This window comes from Talpa europaea (assembly GCF_964194135.1).
Source record: "Talpa europaea genome assembly, chromosome: 14".
NCBI classification, from domain to species: Eukaryota; Metazoa; Chordata; class Mammalia; order Eulipotyphla; family Talpidae; genus Talpa; species Talpa europaea.
In genome coordinates, this window is record NC_140082.1 from 25137193 (window position 1) to 25158591 (window position 21399).

Sequence of the window (21399 nt, forward strand, 5' to 3'; positions counted from 1 at the left end):
TTCTTATTTTAAGTCAAATATTATATGACTCTATTGAACTGAAGATGATTTCATCAGTCAAATCACATTGAAAACCTTATGGGAACAGGGATAAGTAATTTGGTGGACCTTATTTCATCATTCAGTTTTACTTGTTCACCTTTCCTTTAAGAAATTATAGAACGCGACAATCTGGTTTTGTAACAGAAAGCATATACAAGTAGGGTATAATAAGTAGACAATCTAAAGCAAGAAAAGTCTAAAGCAAGAAAAGAAGTTCATTCATTTAAGACTAAAGACTTTAAGGATCTAAAAGCGGTCTCCCCTTTCCTTCAATTATCTTTATCTCTTTTCTTATCTTTATCTCTTTCTTGTAGTTATAATTCTGGATGTCCACACTAATCAAAGCACTAAAAACACTTTACATTTCTCTCAATAATCCCCTTACAGTTACATTCCAAACTGTTTTTTATTGTTTAAAAAAAAAAACCCTCACAACACATGAGGTTATTAACACATGAGTTATGGAGTTCTACAATTTCAGCCCTTACCAAAAAAATATAATATAGACAACACAAAACCAAGCAAAAAATAATTAAATAAAATATCAGTGGTTCTTTGATGACACAATAATGATTTGCTCACCTTAAAAATTTGTATACTTATTTCTTAACTAACATTCTTCATTTCCTATCTGACATAGGCAAAATTAAAATTAAAGCTGCTGAAAGCAGCTCTAGGGTTTTAAATACATCAGCTCAAATTCTCATAACCCTGTAAGTTAGGTATTACTTGGATGATGAAACAGACTCAAATAACTTTCCCAAGACTGCACAGGTAGTAAAAGTGACACAGAAGAGATTCAAACCCATGTCCTTATTATTTACCACCCCACGACCTCTTAAAGACATAACGTCTGCCTCGGTTGCTGTCCACATACAATCCCTAGCTGTATATAGTTACTAAAGTAGGTATTTTCCTATATGCCGTTATTTGATCCATCTTCATGAATATTTAGGGTGGGAAGACATAAGATACATCTTCAATGCATTTCCATAACCATTACTTGAAAAGATAACAAGTACATAAGAACATCTCCTATATGAATGAGCCAAAGATAAACAAAAAAGAAAATCAAAAGGGCTTAAGAGATTAGAATAACTACAAACAGCATGTGCCCAGAAATTCTAAGCAAGAGCTACATGCTTTGTTTAGCAACATAACACAAGCAACTGTGTTATTGATTATATGATCATGGTAAGACTCCAGAGAACTTTGTTTTATCTGTCAAGCTTTCTCTATCATATCCAAGCAGCATTTCTTCTCAGGCAAACTCAGTTAGTGAAAATAACTCACGGCAGCTGGATTCATCTTCATTAAAGCGACAGTCAGACACTCCATCACATAGCAGGAGGGATGGGATACACTCGTTGCGAGAGCACTGGAACTCCATTTCATCACAGAGCTGAGGAGGAGGGATGAGGGGACAATCCATTTCATCAGATCCATCTGTGCAATCATCCTGTCCATTACATTTCCTTGAGAGAGCGACACACTGGGGTGTGTAGATACATGAAAATTGTTCATCTTCACAGAGTGATGGCTGTATTACCACAGGACCTGAAGAAAGAGATCAAGTCAAGTCATGTTGGCATTAGGAAAATAATCTCTCTGTCCCATGTTCAAATATCAAAGGACATATTTATTCTTGTGTAACATGAACCATTTTTGCAACTTAGGAAATTAATTTCTAGTAAGGAATAATATGAACTCCATCAAACATGAAAACATGACTTGAAAAAATGCCTTATGTCACCCTCAAAAACCACATTCTTAAAAAAGCATTATAGTCATGAAAAATGACTCAAATTAAAGAAGAAATATTGATTTGTGGGTCTTAAATTTGAACACTAAATCAGATTTTCCTTGAGAATAAAGATAAATTCACATAGGAAATAATGCACTCTATCTTTAGATTTGAGGGAATGGCTATTATACCAGTATGCTATTTATTAAGTGTCTCTTAGTGACCTCCTTGAGGAATTTGACTCCTGAGACCTGATCAGGGTTAAGTCACAAAAGTAAAGGTCTGATGTATGGTTTTGTAATACTACATTGCCTTGAGTCTTGATTACAGCTAAAAAGTCATGTGCTGCCCTATTTAAAGTACAGATCAAATCACAGTTGAAGCCATGAAGATAAAGTGTTCAAACAGAACCAACTCATTTTACATATGAGGTTACTGGGTCCATTAATTTTGAGTGTGCAAAGATACAATGCTAGTGTAATAAACTTATCACATGAAAGTAATCTGCAGCAATAGTTAAATCAACTCTAAGATAAAACATAAAATGTGAGCAAAATGTTGACTTGTCACTGTTCCTGGAGGTCAGATAATACCTGTGAATATGCAAGACTGCACTAATTTGTTGAAACATTAGTGGAACAGTTTTTATACTTCATATTGTCTCTGCAATAGTTGTTCATATATTAAGTCAGATAGCAACGGGAACCAGTTCAGGAAGTGGATTTCATGTTCTTCACCTTTTTTAATCAACTTTTATTTATGGATCATGTAAGAATAATTTGCTTTATACATAAAGATGGTATTGTGAATTCATTTTCAAAGTAAAATTTGAAATTTCTCCTCCTTACCCTCTCACTCAGCAATTGGATACATCTATAATATATTTAGACTCAAATTCTATAATCAGAGTTATGTATCTGAGACTTATTTTGGGTGCTTAGGCAATTTGTATTTATGAAAAGGGGGTAAACATGTGATATTAATACAGAAGTACAATGTTTTTATCTAACTGCATAAGGTTACAGTATTCCAATGCAAACATTCTAAATTCAAACTTAGAAAGTAAATTGATTAATATTTTTATATCCAAATAAAAATACAAAATGTGTTATATATATATATATATTTCCATGGTAGTATAGTTTTTTTTTTTAATTCTCTTTATTTGATTAATCTCACATTTAAGAAAGAGCGCACAACCTAGATTTTATTTTTTTAAAAATAATTTATGAATGAAACTTTTGTCGTTATGAATTTATCAAAGGATGAAAAGATTGAATAAACTTTTGCATGTGATGAAAATCTAGAATCAAATTTAGCAATACACATGTTACTTAGCTAAGATACTAATCTTCTCTGAAAAGTAACATGAGGAAAATAATTTTCCCTATCCCAAGTCAAGCCCAAATTCTCTTCAATTTTTGGAGACAGTGATTCCATTAAATTCCAGACTCATTTATAGCTGAAGGAGCTTAAAACTCATTTGTTTGAGGCCCTTCTTTATAGAAAGCTGGTAAGCTTGTACTGTGTATAGCAGATTCTGTCTTGCACTGCCTAAGTTCTTCCTCCAAGATTAAGATTTTCATTTCCCCAGTGGCCAGAAAGTTACCAAATGGCAGCTCACAGCTAAGTCCAGGTCCAGAAATTTCCCTCTAACATTATATATACAATCAGATACAGTTCCGTTCAGTAGCTGGTGAACTGAGATAAATGACCCAGCCCCAGTACTTCAATTTGGAACACCTGTCAAGGGTCAGTGCAGTGCCAAAGCTCCCCATGGCATCAGCTGAGGCCCTGAATCACAGCTCAACACTCCCTTTGCCCAGTCCTGATAGAAGCTGTTCCTGGAAGAATTTCCCATAACCCTTGTAGTGGGAATCTCTGTCCCTAAGTGCACTTCCTTGGGAACATGACCTAAGACACTATCCAACCATCAAAAATGTATCTCATTTTCAATTAAATCCCTGATGAATCACTTCTCAAATTTTCCACAGAAATATTTCTGATGCAAGAGGAGCATGAACTTGCACTGCTAAGAGGGGTCTAGGAAGGTTCTTAGCCAAAAGCAGTTTTCCAAAAGCTCATTTCTTTTAAGTCTCTTGCTTTACCTAATGGAAATTCTGTACTCTACTACATAATATATCCAGGCTTTTGAATATAAAATACTTCCTCCAGGTATTCAAATAAAATGAATACTGCTGGTAGATGTATTACATTTAACTTTTGAACTAACTGCATTTTGAGAAATTAAGGAAGTTTTCCTAAAAACTTAATTCCATAGGACATCATCTACATACACCAGTCCTTCATCTTTACCTACATTTTGGACTAAGCAATTACAATTCCTGACATGAATAGGTATAGGTCCCCCCCCCCACCAATTTCATGTGTATATACTGTTAAGTACCTCATAAAGTACAATTTTTTTTTATGGAAGTAACAATACATTGTAACATTATGTAAGTTTTTTTTAAAGATTTATTTATTTATTCATACAAGAAACGGGGTACAGGCCACATGCGCGGGAGGGTGAGAGGATTCACCAGAGACAGAGAAGGAAGCAGAACAGGCAGATGACAGAAATACGCTGCTGAGGGGTGCAGCGGGCACGACAGGAGAGGTCTGCCGCACCATGTGGGACCCTTGCTGGCCGGCCAGGATCAAACCAGTGCTGCAGAGGCTGCAGACAGCTTCATAGCATGGCACTCAACCACCTGTGCCACCAGGGGAGGCCCATAGGTAAGTTTTAAGTGTTCATCATTGAGAATAAACATGTGCATATTCAACATTAAGTTAACCACTAAAAGTTCAACATGTATTTTTTTAATTAAAAAAATCTGTCATCACTTATGTGGAGTCATAAGAGAATCATTTGATCTTCTTATTTAACTTCAACATATAATAGCTTAAGTATCCTTGGGAAGATAGATTTATGCCTTCTAGAGCAAGGGAAAAATGGCACATATAGCAGAATAGGGAGTGTCTTATGAAGCAGGAGGGCTTGCTTGGCTCACCACAAGACTATCTCTGAAAGAAAAATCAACATTTAAATAGAAGAGACAAAAGCAAAGACAATATAAACATTCCCAGAAGTTAGATCCAATGCGGAAGTGGATCAATATCTGAGAACCAAAACCCAATAGAAAGTAATAATAATTTTCAAAGTGAATAGCTAGAGGCCAAAGCTAAAATAAATATAGGAAAGTGCTGGCAGAAATTCAAAATGTGTATAGAATACACTTGGGCACGTATGTGTGTGTGTGTGTGTGTATCATTTTATTTGAAACCATGAAGCTATTTGCTAGTGATAGATTTAATGAGAGACTATAGTCAGTGGATGTTGAACAATTAAGAGAAAACATCAGAATGTGGTGGAGAGGTATGTATCCTATTATCAGAATGCTTGGTCTCCCTCACCACATACAGAAGATACAGATTTGAGAGAAAATCAAGAATATATTTACTGCATTAAGGCAAATAAAGAGTTGAAGAAATGGAATATAGTAATTGTCCCCCTCAAAAAAAAGTTACTGCTTTCATTCAACATCAATATTTGCTGTGATTACAGCAAACTTCTATCTAATAATAGTGATACCACTGCAAGTGACTGAAACTGCATACATGAAGAAATTTTTTGTCCTCATTCAATCCAAAATAATCTAAAACTCATGCAAATGTGGAAAATGGAAAATATGAAATGTAAGAGTAGTTGCTGGTTATTTCTTTTTGTCATGAGGCTTGGAAACCAGAGAGACTCTGGTGAATTACAGATTCATTTCTATTTTATCATTTCCAGATGGTGCTATAGTTCCTTATTTGACATATCTGCACTGGTGTGGCCACTATTATATGCAATGTTAGGTCAGGCTATGTACTTATCCTGATTGAATGCATTTTTTCATTGATAGCTCTTTTTAATATTAACTGCAAAGCTATTTAATAGGTAAAGAATCCTCTAAAAGCTGAACTCTTGATTTCTAACTTCAGCACCAATATCATGAAATATGTTCCCTTTAAAATTCATATTCACATTACTTCCAGCATACATTTTCCAAAGGAAGAATACTTCTCAAAATAGTTCTCCAATGGATGAAGATCACTGACTTTTTTGTATTCAATGACTTCACACTTGATTCATTCTTACCTATGTTTGCCCTAGGAAACCTAAAATTGATGAGGAAATAAGGACTATTTCATATGACTTGACATTATACTCTTTTCTTGCTGGGATGGAGGCTGGAAACAGAATGTAACCATCAATCCTGTGAGTAGGAGGTTTTTACTTACAGAAATTATGGATGGGTACGTTGGCACCAGTCAGTTATTTGACCTTTGTCTTCATATAGAAAGTTTGAGATTGGAAAGTGGGAAGCTATTTCTCCATCATATACCATTTCTTATATAATTATCAGAAAGCTAAAAGTTTTAGGCAATCAGCCTATGAAGGAATATTGTTAAATTTCATGCGCACCTTTTTATGAACACCTGTTCTACTTGTCTCAGGAAGTTCAAGAGAATGATTTATAGAAGGGGGCAGTAAAGAAGAACTCTTCGAAATCAAAGATAATTCTGTGGTTTCTTTTAAAGACTTCTCAGTCAATAGGGCATTGACACTAAGGACAAAAATATAGTAGTTTAACATAATCAATAGTAACTTTTGAGGGATATGTGTAAGTAATTTTACCTAAAGCTTGGAGTGTTATATATGGTTGTATTATTTTTTAAACCACATATCTTTTAAAGACTGATTTCTGTGTAATAAAATAATCAGCAGTGATTATTTAAAAGGTTTTGATTTATCTTGCCCTACATGGAATCCTGTAGGAGGCACATGTGACATTCCATTAATTATATTACAATCAGATGGAGTAGAAAGGGCAAAAAAGCAAGGTCTGAAACTTGGGCCAAACTCCTCACTGATCAGTCACTTGCTACATTTGGCAAGGACAACCCAGTCAATGACTTTCAATTCCTTTGGACCTTCTTTACCAAAAGCTGGTTATTCTAACTTTATGTTTTTAGTTTGATCAAGTTAAACTTGAAAAGTTGAACTCATACATGAAAACATATTTACTCTTGGTTTAGCCAAGAAAATAGCTTTCATTATTTGCTACTTTCCAACTATATCCTACAATTCCAAATATATCCTACAAAGAATAATCAATCTTTTCTGAGTAAATGTTCTTACATGCCAACAATAATATCCGAAAAACTGGTCATTCTGCTGATGCCACTTGTTTTTCTATTAAAAAACGTTTTCTTGGGCCTCCCCTGGTGGCGCAGCAGTTGAGCGCTGGGTTGCAAAGGTGCCTGCGGCCTCTGTGGCGCCGGTTCGATCCCCGGCTGCTCCCCGGCCACCAGAGGAAGGTCCCACATGGTGCGCAGACCTCTCCTGTCACCCACTCCTCCCCTCAGCAGTGTACTTCGGTCCTTCTGCCTGCTCTGCTCCCTGCTCTGGCTCTGGTGAATTCTCTCACCCTCCCGCGCTTCTGACTATACCAAGTGCTTGTATAAATAAATTAAATTAAATTAAATTAAAATTAAAAAAAAGTTTTCTTAAAAGAGATATTTTAGTAAAGCTGCATCATTTCTTATTCTGTTTATTAGCTAACAAACTGCTTGCATAAAGTCTGTATCCTTCACAGATAACAACATATGTATTCCATGGAACTAGGAAACCAATAACAACAGTAGTTCATAGTCCAAGAGAACAAGACAGGTCTGGGTTGACACGGCCTATAAAAAAACTCACAGAATCTCTCAGACACACTAGCACGAGTAAAACATTTGACCTCCTGAGTGTTTCTGAGTAAAGACAAAAGATAATTTCCATGATTTCCAAAATTGAGTAAGAATTTAAGAATTGATTATTGTTTCCATATGGCAAAGAAATAATTAAATCACCATGTCATATTGTGCTACACACACACACACGCATTATATCAAATAATGTATCAGTATATGTCATATTTATTCACAAACTATATATAACTATATATAATTTAGGAGGAGTGATGGGGGAAATTAAGAATTATTCATAGTGGTAATAGGAAAGTAGATATGTGGTATATATGTGGTAACTATCTTTGTTCACATGATAGCATTCACCTTTTAGACATAGCACTGCAACGATGACTTGTGGTTTATCTTCAGTTTTAGTTGAAAGCATTCATCAGATCCAGGCTATTGGTCCATGGTTGATACTGAGAAGAATTTTCCCATGGTTGTCATTTGAATTCCCCCCAAAATTGAAAAAAAATCCCTTCAAGTTTGATGAGCAGCAGGAAACCAAATAAGAACCACTCAACAGCATAACAAGTGGTTCCTTCAAATGTAGTCAAGAAGGAATAGGGTCTAGCTCCCATAATCCTGCTTGGCTTTAGCATTGAATGCCATTTTCTAGTTCTTACATTTGTGCCCTCAAATTTAACAACCCTTCCAGAAGTGAAGAGAAATTGTCTTGTTTGACAAACTCTGAGGACTTTGTGGCTTACAATAGGAGATTTAAAACCTAGTAATATTCTATAAGTCAACAAGTTAATCAGGATTGACAATCACTTTTGGCCAGCCTTTTGTACATTCTTCACTACTTGTTTAAAAATGAGGCTCAAGAATTACTAACTGAATCAAAATCAAAATAACCCAGCATCGAGATCATGTTTTAAATAATATTTACAATTGCTCTACTATCAATTTTGATGTAAAGTGGATAGCTACTGTGTTGTATACTAACTAAATTTATTTTATATTTTCCTTAAACAATATAAAAGTTAAATATCACTTATTCTCACCAAATCAGAGAAGAAAAAACCAGGATAATGACAGTGGGGATTTTTAAATATAGCAGAACTAAAAATGATAGCATGGAAGCAACACATATCACAAGATACCATGTAAGATGTAAGAGAGCAGAAAATCGAAGGCTCAGAGAATCTGAAACAAGTTTGGCTTTATGTGGGGAGGATTAAAGATAAATTCATGAAGAAGGCTTTCAGTCTGCCTTTGATAGTAGAGAAGGATTCACACAAGAGGAAATAAAGGACAGGGCATTCCCAATGAGAGAAACCTTAGAACTACAGTCAAGAAGATGAAAGAATGTGGGGCATGACTAGCAAAAGGCAAAAAGGCTCCATTTTAAGGGATTATTTTATGGAGAGAGACAGATCAATAAAACAGGAGTAGTACTTAAAAGATAAGAAAATAATATAGTAGGTATTTGCAAACATCTTTCTTCTTTATAACGTGTATGAAGTTGTGTATTTTGATACATTTCTTTTCTGTTTGCTCTCTCACCAATGAATATAGATAGAAAACATGGTGCCACCAATACATATAGATGGAAAACATGGTGTTGCTCATCAGCTTCATCATTTTGTCCACATGAAGTAGGAATTCAAGTTTGATTATGATGAAAAATAAAAAGAGGGATGACTATCACCCAAAGATGGATGATGTGGAAATTAGATATTAAAGAGTAGCTAAAGGGATTTTCTCTTTATAGTATGGAAATATGACTTGTACTTGATGAATTTTATGCTTCCAACCAGTCTTTTTAAATTTTGAGGCAGTGACAGGGGCAGGGGGCTATAAAAAATTATTCATAGTGAGAATAGGAGAGTAGATAGCCAATATTATTTATAGTGATAACAGGAGAGTAGGTAGCCCAGCTCCAAAGCAAGTATTCAAAGGCACTGGACTTAGGCAGCTAGTAAACTACTCTCAACATTTACTCAATATCACTTGCAATAGAATGAAAATTCGAGATTGCTAGTACCATAAATGAATCAGGAAGAGAAAAAGCTAATAAGGGTAGAAAAGTTGAGAAGATGACTGGTGAGCAGAGGAGACTTTACTTTGTTCAGTGATTGTGAGCTTTGGGAATAAATTTTCATTAATGGAACTATATCCTTCAGATTTCTTAATGAAATTTAGTCAAATAATTTTGTTATTCAGAGGACACAAAAAATTTCAGTTACCTGGGCAGAAAAAACTTTACCGACTATAATAAATATTGCTCTTTCTTTAATATATGCATAGGACTGGGTCTGAAAAGAAATATAATTCCTCAGAAATTCCCATTCATTATATTTAGATGGAAAAAAAACAGTAGTTGTACATCCATTTTCTTAAGGAATCACTTACCTCCAAATACACATTCTGGGGTAAAAGAGATGTCATCAAGGGCAATAAAGATGTCCTCATTTCCATCCAAATCAGCTTCAAATGCCACCTTAAATGGACTGTTACTAGAGAGAGATACATGTCCATACATCCAACCAGTTCTTTTATTTCCAAACACTGACCACACCAGCATATTTAATCCAGATTCCTCAATAGTATACACCTAATAATGGGGCAAAAAGAGAGGAAAAACAACCTTTTATGGTTTTGGATTTTAGAGCTACATCATCATCCAGGTTGTTAATGCAGCAATGGAGTCTGGCCATGGACAATCTGATCCCTTGATTATATTTTCTATCAGTACAGAAGTTGTGATTTGACATGGTCAAAATCTGTATCTTTACTCTCTAAAAAGTTCAAGGAGATCTACAACTAACACTTCATCTGTATTCTACTAAGTCTGTGCTACTGGAATAAAGAGAACACTCATAATAAATGAATAGAGGGATATATACCCAACTCACTTTCAGGGACAAAAATAATGTGCAGAGAATATTTAACATTTTGACAACCAAAAAATCTTGAATTACTAACATCAATATTCAGGACTTTTTAAATTGCAAGGACTTACAGAGTCAACAAACAAGAAGTGAAATAGAAATAGAGGTAGATTTGAAACCAATGACCATGCCAAATTTTAATCACCTTTTAAAACAGTAAAAACAATTCAGAACAAAACAAAAAAAGGCCATTTCCTAATGCTATTCTCAAAAAAATCTATCTTCTAATTCTCTCCTTGTACTGAATTTATGCTTTTATCATTTCCCAAAATGTTGTCTGTATACAGATGTACAAATAACTTGTAATAAACTTTTGTAATCAGTCATCCAACTCTTTTGCATGAAAAAATGAACCCACACCTCAGAAAACATACGCACAGTAATTTTCTACTGAAGTATTGTATCTCCATCAATAATGCCCTGTATTGAAAAATCTATTTTCTCACTTTTTCTTAATGTCAAAATTTATCTACAATTTATCCTATAAAATTGTATCTAAAATTTATATGATGAGAAGGAAAGAATATCACTCATCTTGTTAAATATAATATTACACTGAAGAAGCTTCACTCCTTCAGCTTGTCTGAGTCTCCAGGTGCTGCAACCTTGAAAGAAAGCCACTGGTACTAATCTAAGAGTCTTTGTATAGATACCTCTGGATATGAGAACCAATGCATGCATTTGATTACACATTTAATTCATTGAAATCAACCTGTGAAATCTATCAGTGAAAGGAAACCTTGGCTAAACTTGGCCCCCAGCTACTCTCCTCTGTTCTGTTAGGGGTCTGTTTTCTAATCACCAGTGATAGGGCAAAGCAATGAACTGAGCTATGTTTAATCCTAAGCACAGCAATTTCTTATGGTTTAACTTGAAAACCCTCAAATTTTATAGCAGAGAAAAAAAATCAAAGTAATGAAGAGGTAATTTTTTTTCAAGAAGAGGTTGTAGTTTCTAACTCATTTCTCAAAGGATAGCTATAACAACAATGTTCCCATAATAAAAATTCAGCACATTTACATATGTTATATGAATCCTGCTACTTTGTGGGTGTAGGGTAAGACTGCCCTCTACAGATCTGGAATTCAAGGTGTAAAGATACAACACAGATTTCCAGGCTAAATATGGCTTGTAAGGAGCTTGAAGATCATTACCCTGTTCCTCATGACCAAAAAAAAAAAAAAAAAAAAAAAAAAAAGTTATCCAACTGAAAATCAACATTTCTTCTTAGATCCAGCAGAGAATTGAGGTCACAGAGCAATCATGACTGCTGCCCACAAAATAGAAAGTTGTGAACGCTAGAATCACAACTGATGAGAGGGGGAGCCAGGGACATAAACCCCTGTGGCAACCAACAGTGGGCTAGGAAACTACAATGGATGTATTGCTGGAAGAATCTACCTATAGACACATTTGAAATTTAAATATTTTTGAGTACCTTGTACTCTTTTTTTCAGTCCTCCAGAGGCCTACCAGGTTCTCACTGTGCAAATCACAGAAATTTCCACTCAAATTTTTGGCATGGGGAGAGAAAAAGTAGCCATTTGGAAATATATCTAGAGGGTTCTTTTCTATTAGCAAGATGTGCCCCAAGAAAAACTATTTAACTAAGTGACTAGAGTTAAATAGATTCTAATCAAATGAGTGGAAGGAATATACTCAACTCCAATCCCTAATAGCTCTCCATAGGAAAAGTGAAATAACCAATTCTAGCCACCTCTAGCCCTCCTGTTTTACCTGAGGAGGGAAATTTAGAGCTGAGAGGCAACTGTTGGAAGATACAACCCAGGAGCACCAAGAAACTCACTAAAAGTTTGAAAACTAATCAGAAGCATGGACAGTTTTCCCTCAAATACCAGCTTACACATAAGTAGACCATCTGTGTAAAAACAAGAAGACACAACTTAAAGAACAGCATCATATTGCAGACTTCATTTAGGAAGACATCTCTCTGGAAACCCAAAGACATAAGGGGAAATTATGTCCTTCAACAGCAACATTTAAGCAAACAAAAAACACAGACTACCTTCTACATGGGATATATAGCCTTACATGAAAGGCCTTATTCTGTCTATCTTATACTTCAGACCAGGCTGTCAAAAAAATCATAAGGCATACTAAATAAACGACAAAAAAAAGTTTGAAGAGGTAGAACAAGGAATCAGAACCAGACTCAGATGTGATAAAGACAGTGACATTATCAGACAGGACTAATCTGAGGCATTGATCCACTTCTATGTTCATTGTTGCATTATTTACAATAGTCAAGCTATGGAGATAACATAACTGGCCAAGAATAGATGAGTAGATTAGAAAAATATGATGTGTGAGGATAAATATATATATATATATATATAAAATAAAATACTACTCAGCTATGAAAATAAGATGACCTCCTGCCATTTGCAACAACATGGATGGAGCTGGAGGGTATACTGATAAATAAAATAAGTCAGAAGGAGGAAGACAAGCACGGTCTGGTTTCATTTATATGTGGAATATAGAAAAACAAAATCAAGGTCCGGCAAAAACAAACAACTAGCAAACTCTATAAAAGTGGAACCCCCTCTTATATAGGGAGACAGGGAAGACACAGAGGGGAGGAGCACAATGGACTGAAGTGGAGGACTTTGGGTGTGTTGGTGGTGGGTGTTGTATGGTAAAATGCATCTGAGGAGGTGTGAGCTTATGCCTCTGAATCTCATATATAATGTTGTAAACCAATTTTATCTCAATTAAAAAGAAGAAAAAGTAGAACTACTCACTAGAAGATGTTTCATATCAAAAGATTTTGCCCTTGGAGAAAAACAAACAACAAGAAGAAAAGATCAAAGACCCACTTATATGTTGTATATAAAATCCAAACAAATATAAAGACACAGATAGATTAAAGAAAAAAAAAAGGATAGAGAAAGATATACCATAGTAATACAATGAAAAGAAAGCTGGGATTTTTTATTAATTTTTGGTAAAGCAGATTTCAGGGAAAGAAAAATCATCAGAAATAAAGAGGGTATTACATATTGAGAAAACAATCAATTCTCTAAGAAGACAAAACAATCTTTAATGTGTATGCAGCTAAATATAAAACATCAAATACTTCAGTAAAGACTGGTAGAACTGCAAGGAAAAATAGATGAATCCATTCTTATAGATGGACACAGCAACCTTCTCTCAATAATTGACAATGTAAGAGGCAGCAAATCAGTGAGGGCATAGTTGAAGTGAATAGCATCAATCAACTGGCTCTAATTTACATTTATAAAATACTTCATCCAGCAACAGCAGAATACACATTCTTTTCAAAAGCACATGAAACATTCACCAAAATTGATGACATGCTGGGCCATCAAATACACTGTAGCAAATTCAAAAGGATAGAAATCATACAACATATTCTTTCAGACTGCAGTAGAATTAAACTAAAAGTCAAAACTGAAAATTCCCAAATACTTGGAGGTTATGCAACATAGTTTTCAGTAACACATGGATCAAAGAAGAAGTCACAAGAAAAAAATTAAAATATTTCAAACTAAATGAAAACACAAGGAACTAAAGTCTGTGGGATACAGTCAAGTGGAGCTTAGAAATTCTGTAGGATTAAATGCATAATAGAAAATAAGAAAAATCTAAAATAAAAAAATCTAAGCAAGTTCTTTGAAAAGAGCAATACTACTGTTCAACTTCAAATCAGATTAACTAAATTAAAAACGAAGCCTCAAATTATTAATATAAATAAAGTAATCATCACTGTGCATTCATTATAATTAAAAGAATAATAAAAGATTATTATCAATAATTTAATGCCCACAAATTTAATAATATAGATGAAATTGATCAATTTCTTAAAGGGCACATTCACAAAAACTCACACAATGTGAAAATGATATTTGAATAGTCTTGTTATATTAATGAAATTGAATCAATAAGTATAAATTTCAAAAAAGAAAGCACTAGGCTCAGATGGATTTACTGGTAAATTCTACCCAACATGAAAGAAAGGAATCATACCAATTCTCTACAATCTTATTCAGAAAATAAAGCAGGAAGAACATATCCATATTCATTCTGTGAAGCTGGCTTTACCTTAATATCAAAACCAAAAGCAATGCTGTAAGGAAAATCACCTACCAGTGTCTCCCAAGAACACAGATGCAAAATACTAAACAAAATACTAGCATACTGAACACAACAATGTATGAAAGTAATTATATACAACCACCAGGTGGCACATCAATCTGTTAAATTGATCACCAAAAAATTGATTTATGTAATCCATCTTATCAGCAGACAATAGAAGAAAAATCATATCATGTCAATAGATGCATAAAAAGCATATGACAAAAGCCAACAGCCATTCATGATGACTACTCTGAGGAAACTGTAACAGAAAGGAAAAAATAAAATGCATACAGTAGTATCATTCGATATGGGCTTGTCCACACATACGAATAGAAATCAATGGTAATGAACCAGACATTTGAGGAAAATTCTACAAGAGACATTAAATAAACAGAACACAGGATGCAATGAGGAACATGGCAAATACCATAACTGGAAATTTAAAAAGAAATATAATGAATTCCCTTGAAAGACTGAGAAGTCCATCACATCTATACAATAGAACAAGCTAAATATGAAGAAGAAAAATAATTTAGTTTTTGGAAATTTACAAAATTATTGCTAAAATAATACCCTCCCTCCCCCCCCAAAAAAAGATCTGAATAGCAGCATCAATATAGATTAAATTCTAAAAAGTGAACTGGAAAACAGAATGAAGTGATCCTACCAAGAAACAAAAACTTTGAGAACATATTCTGGGGATACCAAGGGCATATCCAGAGGTTACAGATCTGTCTCATTGTTCAAAATGAGCTTATCAAATAAATCACAGATGAAAATCTTCCTAAGTTGAAAAATGATAAAGTTTATGAAATCTGAGGCTATAGAAGACTACTTTACTCTCTTCCTGAGGGAAAAGTAGGAAATTTGAAAATCCTGGAGAAATAATCAAGACAGATATAGGTCTTCAAAATATAAAAGGTTGAAACTGATTAAAAAAACAAAAGACTAACTGAGACTTTTATAAAAATGCTGGAGAAATGTAAAATGTTTTATTTTTCCCCTAAATTTAGAAATTAGATAATAATGAGTCAGGATAGAATTATGATTTAATAAATCTAATTCTATCATCATCTTTCTATGCATCTATATAATTTTTTAAAGATTTATTTATTTATTTATTTATTTATTTATTTATTTATACAAGCACTGGGTACACTCAGAAGCACGAGAGGGTGAGAGAATTCACCAGAGCTAGAGCGGAGAGCAGAACATGCAGACTGATGAAGTACACTGCTGAGGGGAGCAGCGGGCGGCAGGAGAGGTCTGCGTGCCTTGTGGGACCCTCACCCGGCAGCCGGGGATTGAACTGGCACTGCAGAGGCTGCGGGCAGCTTTGCAACCCAGCTCTCAACCGCTGTACCACTGGGGAGGCCCTACATCTGTGTAATTTTGTATCTAACTAAGCAATCATTTTTTCATACACTTGAAGAAAATTTACATATGCAAATAGTAATTTCACTTATGACAATACAGGCAGGTCCAATCAACCAGGGGCAGACACAGCATGGATTCGAAGGTGTTGGAACAACAGCTTCCTATTCAGAAAAAACATCATTAGATTCTAACATCTCACCATAAAAACACAAAGTGGAATTAAATTAAAACTAGAAATGAAAATTAAATGCTGAGAATATGTTGTTATATGACAGGCAAGGATTTCTTAAGCAATGTGTTAAGGCCAGAATCTATAAAGAAAATAAAGATTGGCAGACCTCATTAAATGAAAATGTAAAAGAAAGATTGCTTTATCTCTGAATATATTAATTTTTACAAAGTCATATTCAGGTAAGCTGAATGAACTTCTATGCAAAGCTGATTTTTGGTTCTTCCTCAAGGTGACTTCAGACAGTCCATTTATAGGCAGGTATAAGAAATACCTTCTTTTATAAATTCCCATATCTCTGTCTTAAAACTGTGACTTGACTTTAATTTTTAGCAGCACAACTGCTCAATTTAAGGTCACTTCTTTTTCTTCTCTTATTATATTCTAAAGAGAAAGTGTATTTTGAAGGTCAAATTAGATTAACTCCTCTTGAATGTCAATCTTTGCACTTGATGGGGGCGGGGGGTGAATTTCTTTCTTGCCTAATTTATAATGTAATAGCAACTTCAGAAGTGATTTCTTTTTTGTATCATTTTAAGATTTATTTTTCCATTATCTACAATGGAAGATACACAAGCCCATCTTAGCATAGTTTTTTTTTTTTCTACCTGAGATTTCAATGTATCTCTTTGCTGTCATGATCTATAGGTTTACCTTTGTTTTGCTATTAGTAGTATGAGCCCATGATTCTTACTGTGATAGATGACACTTATTTGACAAACTCTCCTAGGTGCATCCCATCGCAGGCTCCTGTGTCATGTACACAGTTTAGAAAATGCCTGGCATACCAGGTACAGTTAAGGCCTTTCTATACTATTCAGTAGGACCTCTCAGATTAAAATATAGACCACTGACAGAATATAGGAGATTTCTGCATATATCCTCAAAAAGGGAGAAAGTCAGTAAAAATGCTTTGATTCATTTTAACCGTTGTTACATACTAATTGTGCTGCATCTTATAAAACATTGCAATGTACCAGTGTGTGTGACCTGTTGATAACTACTGTCCTAGTATATTTCTTTCCACATTTTTCCTTACAATAATCTGAAAAGCTCAAATTTAAGACTTTTCCAGCTCTCTTTAGAGGGAAGATATTGCTAAATATGCTCAACAAATGTCTCTCTACTTTTTATTCATGGGAATATTTGCATATGTTATAATTTTGTCTCCTAAACATTCTCTAATATTATTCCAAAAATTGCCATTTATAAGTAGTGTGCCACCACTTATGAAAACAATGATCAAGAAGTTCAGCATGTAACAGGAATGAAAGGGAACATAAGTTATAATGTACTTTAATAATAGAATAAAATTATAGATGCAATACTCAACGACTTTCATAACAACATAATATCTTAAAAGTATATTGCTAAATAAGCATTAATAATAAAAATAAAACAAAAAATCTCATGTGTACATTATTTTAAGCATATACTTTACAAACTAGTATCTATTTAATTTTGAGTATATATTTATATAAAGACAAATCTATATTAAGCTTTTTCAAATCTTTTTTCCCACTGAAACTTAAAATTTTTCTCATTTTTCTTTTTACTCGACATATAACTAGAATTCCTGCATTACCACTGATAACTTTGATATTACTTGCCTATGTGATGACATCTCTTGGTAATAACCAGTGCCTTTCGGGCAACTCATTAACACAGACCATCATGTTGTAAATTACTATGTCACTATATAGGTATCCTAGTACCCTGGTTAAATGAATGTAAAACTAAAATATACATTTTCTCTCTTACTAGGAATTGTTTACCATATTTCATTGATTCATTATTCAATCATCCATATGATTATCACATAGTTATGTATGAGAGATGAGGGCAGCTGCTGATTGATCCATCAAATATCCTCTCTGAGATTTCTCAAATGTCTGGCTATTGCTGGCACCTGCCTCTGAGGCCCCACCCCTTAGTCCTCATGGTTATTGTGTATTTGTGAAACAAGGCTGCACTGGAGTAAGATTCTTTTCCTCTGCTAAACTTCTTATTCTGAAGTTCTATTTCTGGGATCATCACAGGGAATAAATAGAAATTTTTCCTGCTTTAGATTACAGAGCATGATCTGTAAGATATCAAGCCCGTCTAATAGGGTAGTTGTAAATTTAATGACAAACTCTAGATGATTCCAAAACTGACCACAGGAAGCCTCAATTAGCTTGACAAATAGGAGTAGACCTGGTGACTTTCATTCTCATTTGCTCATTCAAAAGTTATTCATCAAATGCAGCAGAAAAAAGGGATTAAATGATGTGTGTCATAAGATGTTATCAGTCACAGCCTCACCTCTGACAGGTAACAGCAACCTCCTCACCACCTCATACTCACTGTATATTTAGAGGCCTCTATGACTACTTTCATAACCACTGTGTCATTCTACCGTATTTGGTAAAGTTTGCCATTCAAACCCAAACTTAAACTGAAAACTATGCAGAAAACAAAATATGCAAAATACCTTTTAATTCACTAAATTTCCATAACTATTGTTAGAAATATTTTCAATAATTAAAATACAGATAATACCAGTGCTTGCCTCATTGAATGGTATGTAGATTGGATCAACCAATATATGTAAAAAAAGGCTTAAATAGTGGATGGTGTTATCATGTGATATACCACTTGATTTCTCAGTATTTTTTTTTCTCTCTGCTTCTATCGCTCTAAATATCACATCAAAACCAAAGCTGCAAGCATCAGGGTCATAACAATCATGACTTCTTAAATGGAACATTTACATGCAATCTTAGGTTTTCGCAGAAATAATTTAGCTCTAAAACTCAACTCTGAGTGAGACTATTTCAACATGGCAGGCTAACTGTTCTGGAATATAACCAAATGACTTACAAGCCATTTAACTATATTAATTCATGTGTTATTACTGATGAAAGTTTTAGGAGATAGTTCAGTCCTTGAGCAATCATAAATTTCTATAAATTATAAAAGATTCTATGAAAAGTATCAATTATAAGTTACTTTTTCACTTCCTTTTTATTTCTTTAAAAATGAGTCTAGAGGGCCTCCCTGGTGCACAGCAGGTTGAACACAGCACTGTGAAGCTGTCTGCAGCCTCTGCAGCACAGGTTCGATTCCTGGCCAGCCACGGAGAATCCCACATGGTGTGACAGACCTCTCCTGTCTCACCTGCTGCTCTCCTCAGCAGTGTATTTCAGTCACTTTGCCTGTTCTGCTCCCAGATCTGTCTCTGGTGAATTTTCTCACCCTCCCCTGTCTCTGGCCTGTGCCCCAGTTCTTGTATAAATAAAAATAAATCTTTAAAATAAAAATAAAAATGAGTCTAGAGTAATAAATTATATTAATCATGTTTAGATAAATTCTCTTGTCCTCTTCAAACGATACCTCTTTTTATAGACATTAAATAGCTCACCTGAACTAGCAATAAATATCAGAACAAGTCAGAAGGTAGGACGCTGAACTATGGGAACTAAATAATCTTTACTTGGTGCTTGTTTAATAATGTGGAGCAAAAAAGTGACCAGCATTGATTATAAATTGAACTGGATATAAATTTAACATAAGCAAATCTAATACATTTTCACAAATTGCATGAAAAAAATTTTTGAAATTTTCACATGATCCTCATATGTTTCTTTTTTGTTTTCACTAGCTTGTAGGAAAATAGACATTCATGCAAAATCAGTATAAGTTCTCTACTTACTTTACATGTTTTTTGTATGTTTACTTGATAAGAGCTCTCTTTTCTATCAATAGCTAGAATTGGCCAGGACTATTTTCTTTCTCTCCCTCCCAGTATTTCTCCTTCAACTTCTTTGGTCAACTACACTAAACTTGAGAAACAATAGGGTATGGAATATCAGATCTTTTGTTAATTGTGTGATAACGAAAAATTACTAAGCCAATTTGAGTCTTAGTTTTTCTGTTGTAAAATTGGGAAAATAAGTATTAACATCCAAGATTTTAATACACTTTGGGTTAATTGTTTAAAGAGAAAGACAAATATGCATTTATGGACTATAAAGAAACAGTGTCTAGGAACAGACAAAATAAGGCCAAAACAAGCTCTAGAAATCTACTGCAGAACTCAAGCGACCAGAGAGGGAGGGTGGATGATGGGGAGCAAAGTGTGAAGGGGGCCTAATGGAGTATCGTGAACCTATACCCCTAAGTCACATGTGGATTTGTAAACCAACTTTACCTCAATAGCAATTATGGAATAAAAATTGCATACTACTTTTTAGGAAATTGTGAATAGTAAACTTGGTAACACATAAAAAGTTTAAATTCTAGAGCCTGAAAGGTAGAATTCACTTAGTAATAACTGCTATTATTTACAAAGGCAGATATTTGAAACAGAGACAAAAATTCCAGTTGTATTTATTCAAACAATACGATTATATTAATCAAGGCAATAGCACTAAATGTTATGCTTTGACATGATATCAGATGTCAACAATTTTCTTTAATTAGAAATTAAGATATCAAAAATTGTTTTTTGACAATTAAAAAGCTGATTTATTTTTCATATAATGAGAAGAATAAATGTTTCTTTAACTTGTTTCTTTAAAAACATTTGCTTTTGTCATAAATTAGGATAAAATGACACATATGTTTTTAGTGAGAACTGTTATATATTTAAAATATCAAAATTGCTTTGTTTTTATTTTGTTTATGGAAGATAATTCTCTTCATCATTACCTATCCTCTAACATTTATTTATTGATCCTATCTAATTTGCCAATAGAGGATACATGTTGATTCTGCTCATACTCTTTTATCACTAATCTTGTATATGGAATGCATCATAATTGAGTTCAGGTGGCAGTCACGAATGAGATAAATCTTGAATGAAATTATGATGAATGACAGCACTACTTGCCAAAATCCCATTACCCCAGAAAGAAATGAGAAATTAATGGAGTCTGCATTGGTGTTTTGTGACTATCAAAAGTATTTAAATACATTATGAATATTTCAGTGAAATACAAATCCCTGTCTGCCTTTTGTACCTTTAATATTCCCTCGCTCCTAGGATCATCCATGTAGAACCAGAACCGAACAGTGCATATTCCAAGACTTGCTGGAAAGTACTGGGAAGTAATGATCCTTGCAGTATATCCTTCTTTGGAACCAGATGAGTTGACATACAGGAAGTGCTGGCCACTACCTTGAAATAGAAGAATATAACATTTTTTTCAGTGCACTATGTT

At 34.1% G+C, this 21399-nt stretch overlaps 1 protein-coding gene across 1 annotated transcript in view; it reads right to left on the reverse strand.

The window, feature by feature from the left end:
* MALRD1 (MAM and LDL receptor class A domain containing 1) overlaps window positions 1–21399 on the reverse strand; it is a gene marked incomplete at its 3' end in the record, with an annotated part of 364653 nt that overhangs the window by 87380 nt on the left and 255874 nt on the right. Inside the window, exons 32-34 of the mRNA XM_084254012.1 lie at window positions 21199–21356; window positions 9929–10130; window positions 1336–1599 (exon numbers count right to left, since the gene is read on the reverse strand). Of these exons, the coding sequence (XP_084110138.1) occupies window positions 1336–1599; window positions 9929–10130; window positions 21199–21356 (624 nt within the window). The remainder of the gene's footprint in view (window positions 1–1335; window positions 1600–9928; window positions 10131–21198; window positions 21357–21399) is intronic.